Here is a 7,596-nt window from a genome sequence, read left to right on the forward strand (position 1 = left end):
CCCTGGTCTCAAACACACACACACGCAAACACACTTTCTTTCTCTCTGCTGTCCATTGTGTTCACTCATGCCCCCACACCCCCATCCCCCTGGTCTCTGTCACACACACTAGTTCTCTCTCAGCTGTCCAGTGTGTCCACTCATACCCCCCACTCTCCTTATCCCTGGTCACTAACACACACACAGACACACACACACATCTGTGTCCCTGATGACCCAGCCCCATGTCCATCACTGCCTCAGGATCCTCCTTGGGGCTACGCTGCCGTTGACGTGGCAGCTCTTTGCGGCCTGGGCGGCCGCTCTTAGGACGGGACTCAGGCTGTAGGGTCTCCTGCTGCCGCTGCCTCTGGGGTTGGCGATGCCATGGGCTCTGCAAGGCTCCTCCGGCCTGGAGGGCTGCTGCTGCTGCTGGCATTGCGGCGGCTGCTGCTGCTGCTGCTCCTCCGGCCTGGAGGACTGCTGCTGCTGCTGGCATTGCGGCTGCTGCTGCTGTAGTGGCTGCTGTGGCTGCTGCTGCTGCCACTGGTACCACTGGTGCTGCCAATGCTGGTGCCACTGCTGCTGCTGCTGCCACTGACGCTGCTGCTGAGGCTGCTGCGGTGCCTGCTGGCGTAGAGGCTGCTGGCGTAGAGGCTGCTGGCGTAGAGGCTGCTGGCGTAGAGGCTGCTGGCGAAGAGGCTGCTGGCGTAGCGGCTGCTGCTGCTGCTTCGGCTGCTGTGACTGTTGTGTCTGCTGCTGTTTTGGCTGCCACTGGTACCACTGGCGCTGCCAATGCTGGTGCCACTGCTGCTGCCACTCCTGCAGCCACTGAGGCTGGTGTAGTGGCTGCTGCTGCTGCTGAGGCTGGCATAGCGGCTGCTGTGGCTGTTCCTGCTTCAGCTGGTTTGGCTGCTGATGCTGCTTTGGCTGCTGTAGTGGCTGCTGCTGCTGCTGCTTTGGCTGCTGCTTCAGCTGGCTTAGCTTGGAGGACTGCTGCTGCTGCCACTGGTACCACTGGCACTGCCAATGCTGGTGCCACTGCTGCTGTTGCTGACACTGACACTCCTGCAGCCACTGCTGCTGCTGCTGAGGCTGAGGCTGCTGTGGCTGCTTCTGCTTCGGCTGGTGCTGCCTCAGCTGGCGTAGCGGCTGGTTTGACTGCGGTTGCTTCGGCTGCTGCTGTGCATGCTGCTGCTGCTTTGGTGCCTGCAGTACCTGCTGGCATAGCGGCTGCTGCTGCTTCGGTACCTGCTGGCGTAGCGGCTGCTGGCGTAGCGGCTGCTGCTGCTTCGGTGTCTGCGCTGCCTGCTGCTGCTGCTTCAGCTGCTGCGGTGCCTGCTGGCGTAGTGGCTGTGGCTGCTTTGGTGCCTGCGGTGCCTCATGGCGTAGCAGCTGCTGCTGCTGCTGCTTCGGCTGCTGCTGCTTCGGCTGCTGCTGCTTCGGCTGCTGCTGTGGCTGCTGGCGTAGTGGCTGCTGCTTCGGTGTCTGCGCTGCCTGCTGCTGCTGCTTCAGCTGCTGCGGTGCCTGCTGGCGTAGTGGCTGCGGCTGCTTCAGCTGCTGCTGCTTTGGTGCCTGCGGTACCTGCTGGTGTAGCGGCTGCTGCTGCTGCTTTGGTGCCTGCGGTGCCTGCTGCTGCTTCAGCTGCTGCTGCTTTGGTGCCTGCGGTGCCTGCTGGTGTAGCGGCTGCTTCAGCTGCTGCTGCTTCGGTGCCTGCGGTGCCTGCTGGTGTAGCGGCTGCTGCTGCTGCTTTGGTGGCTGTGGCTGCTCCCGCTGCTGGTGCTGGTCCTTCAGCTTGTTGGGCTCATCATCGTCAGCTGTTAGGGGGGGAAAAGGATCAAGAGTCAGGCAAAAGGAGGAGGAGGGCAACACATAGTAGTAGAGGTTTGCTGACAACATGGGCTGCTTAGTTGAGATGAGCGACAAATGGACTGTTAACATGCCGTCACAGAACAAAACTTAAAGGTGTATTTTTGGTATTTTATTTACAAAATCCATGCTGCTAATTCACACACGCTACTTTTTTTCCACAAATTTACCACCACCATCAAATTCAAAGTAAGGTCTATTCATAATGACAGGAAATTTGCACTTTTCATATGATAAAGGGGATCTTCTCCATTGCCTCCCATTTTGAATTTCCAGAAATACATTTTTAGCTGCGAAACTTAGCCTACTTTGGACATGCTAGTGAATTATTGGTTTATTACTTACTAAATATTCATGGGGGAGTCCCCAATAGTCTAAGCAGGTCAGGTTCAACATAGTTGCAATTAGGGATGCACCGATCTGATCCCGATACCTAAATCCAATCCATACCTAAATCCAATCCAATCCGATCCAATAACAAAACCACATATGCATGCATGTCAACTTGAGGAAGACCCAAGTAGGCTAAATGATCAGAAAAGTAAGTCAGAAGAACAGGAAACCAAGTAAAAAGTTAAAAGTAAGAAGCTAAATTTACTCTGACCACCATTCTGCACAGTGCACCTTTAACCTCTCTGAGCTAGTGTGACAGTGTGTAATGTCGCCCTTCGTTTCGCTAAAAGCTGATCTGTGAGACTAACTACTAACTTAGTGTTGTTTCGCTGAAAGCCAGTCTGTAAGATTTGCTTTATTCAGGTAGCCGAGGCTACATGGCATTTTTCGTGGTTTATACAGCACATAATGTTATAAATGTGGGAAATACTCGTAATGGTGGTGTAGCCTAGGCCTGAGGAAAAATGTAATTTTCTAAGTTAGCCTAAAGATTAGATTAACGAGACACTGGCGTGGCCGTATGTCAAAGATGGCCGCGGCCTATTGATCAGACAAGAAGTGCGTTTTGTCAGCGTCTTGACAAATAGTGTAACTTACAATTCACAATAAAGATGGAATTAAACAGAGATAGACTTTCAAGGTCCTTACAGGTAGCGAAACGAAGGACGACAATGCTACACGTCCGGATCGTGCAGCCTTGCATGGTGCGCATGTGCAGATAGGATAGTGCAGAAAAATAAAGGTGTACTGGAGTCCCCCCCTACCCCCCAATATTTCCGTTTGTATTCATATTTCTATGCTTTACATGTCCTCTTCCCTGTCTCTGTATGCTGTGGAAAGTGGTATGTATCGTATGCTTTTGTTCGTATGCTTTTCCTAATCTTACATAAATCTTCTTTCATCCATCACTTTTATCACTGTAATCCTGAACACTTTTCCATGTATTAGCCTACCCCTAATATGCCTGGTTTCATGTATTTTGATTCGTTAGCGCCACCCGGTGTAACATAAGGCGGTGGCATCGTGACCAGTAGAGGTGCTTAACTCGAATCTTTGAGGCGTCTGGATGGATTGGATCATTCCAAGGAGGGTATCCGGATTAGACGGATCACTTATTTAAAATAAATAGAAATAAATAATAATGTATTTTTTAAAACGTTTCTGCCGTTAAGTAGCTATGCGCCTCGCCTTTGTTGTTCCATTTATCAGTTCACGTTGATAAATCAAAGAGTAAGACAGTTTAATCAACAAAACTCACTTTATGAATGTCACAGTTCCTAGATCATGCTGCAATCCGACCCACCTGGGTCTCCTGACTAAACATGCAACCACAACTCGAACAGCCTTTGGCAGCAGTGAAACGGCATGCAACGGCAATTTCTCGCGCTGTAACTGCCATTTATATTAATGAAATGCCGTCTGACTCGCCTTTTGGCGGATCAATGCACGACAGCCATCCGGTCTGTTCGGATGAGGTCTTGATCCGGCTCTCCAACCGGATCCTCCAGGTTTTAGATCAGCGCTATACAGCTCTAGCTAAGGCTGCCAGCTACATTACTACCAGACAGTAGCAATGATGGCACTGCGTCAGGCTTCAAATGCAACTTCGCCGCAAATCCACTATGGAACTGGCCGAAGTTGGTGTAGTCACTTTCGTCATAGTGCAGCGTACATACACTTAACTTAGACCTATGTTTTTCTGGCACAGCTTTAAAAAAATAAATGTTAGCCATTTCGTTTTCATATGTGGGTCTTTTGGTAAATGTAATTGTCCAATTTTGTTCCAACAAAGTTCGCAAGTCCGTAGACTACTTGAAACTGAAGCCGACATTTTGGAGCACCTCGAGAGGGTTAATGAATATCCATTCAAGTCCACTCGGGTCGCATCTAATGAAAATCACAGCGTTCAATGACCCAAACAGTCCAAATTATAGGCTAGTTTAAACAGTGTTGCCAATTTAGCGACTTTTGGCCACCTCTGGCGACAAAAAAAAATCATCTAGCTACTTTTCAGGCTCAATCTGGCCGAATCTAGCGACTATTTCGCTTGTCTTGTGAGAGGCAAATCAGTCTCCCTCCCCACGACACCACACAATGCATTATCAGTGGCGGGTAGTGACAGACGTGACACATGATGCACTACGGTGTGGCAGCTTTTGTGATACGCACAGGAATTCTCATGCACATGTACATCTGCTTGTATGAGACTGCGGCAAGCGATATGGGACAAAGATATGGCAGGAACCGAATGTCAACATAAACCGAGATTACACAATCTTCGATATAGTCACCAAATGTTCTGGGACTGTCATTTATTTTTTGCCTACACTTTGGAATTAGATGCATGACTGTAGCTCTTAGCAAAATGGATGCTCTTATGATGAAGGAGCGCACCAATGTGTTATAGAAAAGGACATGAAAAACAAGTGGCGATGGACGTGGTCCAGCGAAGTTGGGGATAACGGCAAGCCGTTCAGCTCATGGTGCAAAAAATTAAATATAACCAACGTCTGCTTTTGTGTGGTTTGCCACAAGAAGGTCCTAATGCGCCATCAACTCGAGAACACACGTCAGCTCTGCCTGGGGCAACCATCAACAGCAGTGAGGTCACACCGTCAATGCCAGATCGTGTCTGCGCTCAGAAAATATGCATTTGTTCTTTCATAGCGCAGCACGACCTGTCATTGACAATAGCCCAGCCTCTGGTCAACCTGATGAAGGCTGCTGCTGAAGACAAGAGCGCGCTGTCCAGGTTGTCTTTGTCCAATGCGCATGCGCCTCCTACATGAGCACCCATGGCATTGCACCTCACCTCAAAAACATCTTGTCAGTGAAACTTCAAAGGAATTTTTTTGTTTTTAATGCAGACGAGGCAACCAATGCCAACATGGACAAAATGCTAAATGTCCTTGTCCGCTTTTTTGATGAGGAGATGGGGAAGGTGGTGACGCAGCACTTTGGCTCCAGGGTGGTAAACATTGCTGACACATCCACGGTTCTGGCTTATTTGGCACCCTAGGCGAGTTTGAGTTCTGGCGCCCCCCTTATGGGTCGCCAGAGATCCACAGGGGGTCGCGGAGCACTCTTGATTTTAAGGGGTTTTGTTTTAAATATATATAGCCCATGTTGAATAAAAGACAAAGCATTTAACTAATAAATGCATAGACGCAACAAATTGTAAGTGCTACATTAAACATTTATTCTATATTTGACCAAAGACGAATGGAGGTGTAAAATAACTAAAATAAGTTTTCGCAGGAAACGGAGGGCATCTTGTGACTCTGTCTCGTGCAGGCACTCGCGTGGTTGGGTCACTAAAGCTTACAATAGTAAAAACATGGGTCCCTTAAGAAAAAGGTTGGGAACCACTGACCTACAGCATCACAAAGCATGGCAGCATAACAATTTTAATAAGATACACATTTGTGCTGTCTATGATTCCAAACCAATTTCATTTGTGGACTGGAAATAGTGGTGCATTTGTGAGTAGGAGAATGAGAAGGGGGCTATCTATGTGTTTGAACTGGAGGGACAGGGTGAGAGAAAGGGAGAAGAGCTGTCACGCTTTTGAATTTCATAATATACAAAATATAGTAAATAGCCTCACTTGTCTGCAATACTACATCACTCAGCATGAAAACATGCTGTGCATGGTTCTGTTACATGATTAATGAAGGCCTATGTCATTCTGGTCTGGAAACAATGTTTTTTTAAGCTTACAACAAGCAGGTAATTCATTCAAGTGGATGGAAGGAGATATGGCAGCTAAAATTGTTTTAAACATGGCACCAGTCTTACTTTACATTGCTTGTCAACCTAAGCAAGTATTATGATGTCAGGTGGGTGTTAGTGAGTAGGCTACTAACAGCTACTTTACTGGATTTCATTGCTTGGCATACTTGGCTAATGTTAGCATGCTAACTAGCGATTTCTCAGATCAAAAGCAAAGCTCTTTTTCCCTCTAATTCCAAACAGTAGCCTCATAACTATTAGGCTTTCCATTATCACAAACGGGTGCTGATTAAATCACATAGTTCCAAAACACCCTCTGCAACTCCTGCATCATGCAATGACTGGTTTAATGAGAACATATGGCAAGCGGAATTATCATTTATTAGCTATGCTCGAATATCCGCAATTGTCATTGTAGATATCAACAACGTCATTCTGGATATCTACAATTGTATTTTGGATAGTCGTGATAGCCATTGGAGATATCTGAAACGTCATTTCGACTATTCAAAATGATAGTTATAGATATCTACAATTGTATTTTGACTAGGCGAAACTGAGTTACAGATATCTGCAATGACGTCATTGAAAACGACATTCAACTCGTCATATATCTCAAATAACAATTATGGATATCTGTAATTCAGTTTTGACTAGGCAGAATGAAAGTTAAAGATATCTCAAACGTCATTTTGAATAGTGTAAAATACCCTCCTTGACGTAGTAAGACTCTGCCATGACCCGCCCCCTCCGAATTCTGATTGGTTAGCCACTTAGTTCCACGTTTTAGCCGGATATGTAATTCATGCTCCCTTGTTGATGTGTTTACTGGCGGTGCATTTGAACAAGCTACGACGAAAAGCACTATTTAAAGATAACTACTATGGTAATAAACAGATTGTAGTCTGATACGATTTCTTAAAATGTTTAACATGTATCCGATTTGTGTTGTTTCCCTCTCCATGCTGGTTAATGGCCCCATTAGACTCGTTGTTACAAACAAAATACGAGACGCCTTTTCTGTCTGTCAAATCTCGCCCTTCACGCTGTCTTGTATTTTACACTGAATTCGCTCTGAATTAATATCAGCCAACATACTAAATGCTGCTTAAATTTCGATTCGACTGGTAGAAAAGACCTTACAAGCCAGTTTTGCCTACTAGCCATTTGGGCTAGTGATGCAAAAAGTTATGAGCCCTGCCTGCTAATATTACCAGAGAGGTGCTATAGAGGTAAAGGGCTATGCTATTACACTGCCAAAAAACTACTGCCTCCAGCAATATTTCAACCAAAGGTTGTTTGGCTTACTTACCATCAGTTTTGGGCAAGTTACCGAAGAAGTGTAATGCATCAGTGATTATTACTGTGCTTTCAAAGCAGTCCCTTAGGCTACATAACAACATTAATTTTAATGTAAGGCATTACCCTTAACACACCATCATGAAGGGGGGGTAATTAAATGAAAGCAGACATGAAAAGCAAGATCAAGATGGAAACAAAAAAGATGGCATAACAACGTTTTATTATGGAATAGAAAATACTTTATTGTCATACCAGCATGTCTCACTGAATACAAACACAAATAGACAAAAACAGGCGAACATCGCTGCATCCAACCCCCTC

The 7,596-nt window shown here is 46.6% G+C and overlaps 1 protein-coding gene across 1 annotated transcript; it reads right to left on the reverse strand.

Annotated features, from left to right (window-relative positions):
* Positions 1-231: 231 nt before the first annotated feature.
* On the reverse strand, positions 232-6,711 carry LOC134466073 (transcription factor btd-like). Its single transcript, XM_063219970.1, has 5 exons — positions 6,684-6,711; positions 1,477-1,796; positions 1,044-1,230; positions 533-1,002; positions 232-411 (listed from the first exon to the last, which is right to left on the reverse strand). Exons 1-5 carry the CDS (start codon positions 6,709-6,711, stop codon positions 232-234), a joined length of 1,185 nt encoding a protein of 394 aa, XP_063076040.1.
* Positions 6,712-7,596: the final 885 nt, after the last annotated feature.

Source organism: Engraulis encrasicolus, chromosome 16, assembly GCF_034702125.1.
Source record: "Engraulis encrasicolus isolate BLACKSEA-1 chromosome 16, IST_EnEncr_1.0, whole genome shotgun sequence".
NCBI classification, from domain to species: Eukaryota; Metazoa; Chordata; class Actinopteri; order Clupeiformes; family Engraulidae; genus Engraulis; species Engraulis encrasicolus.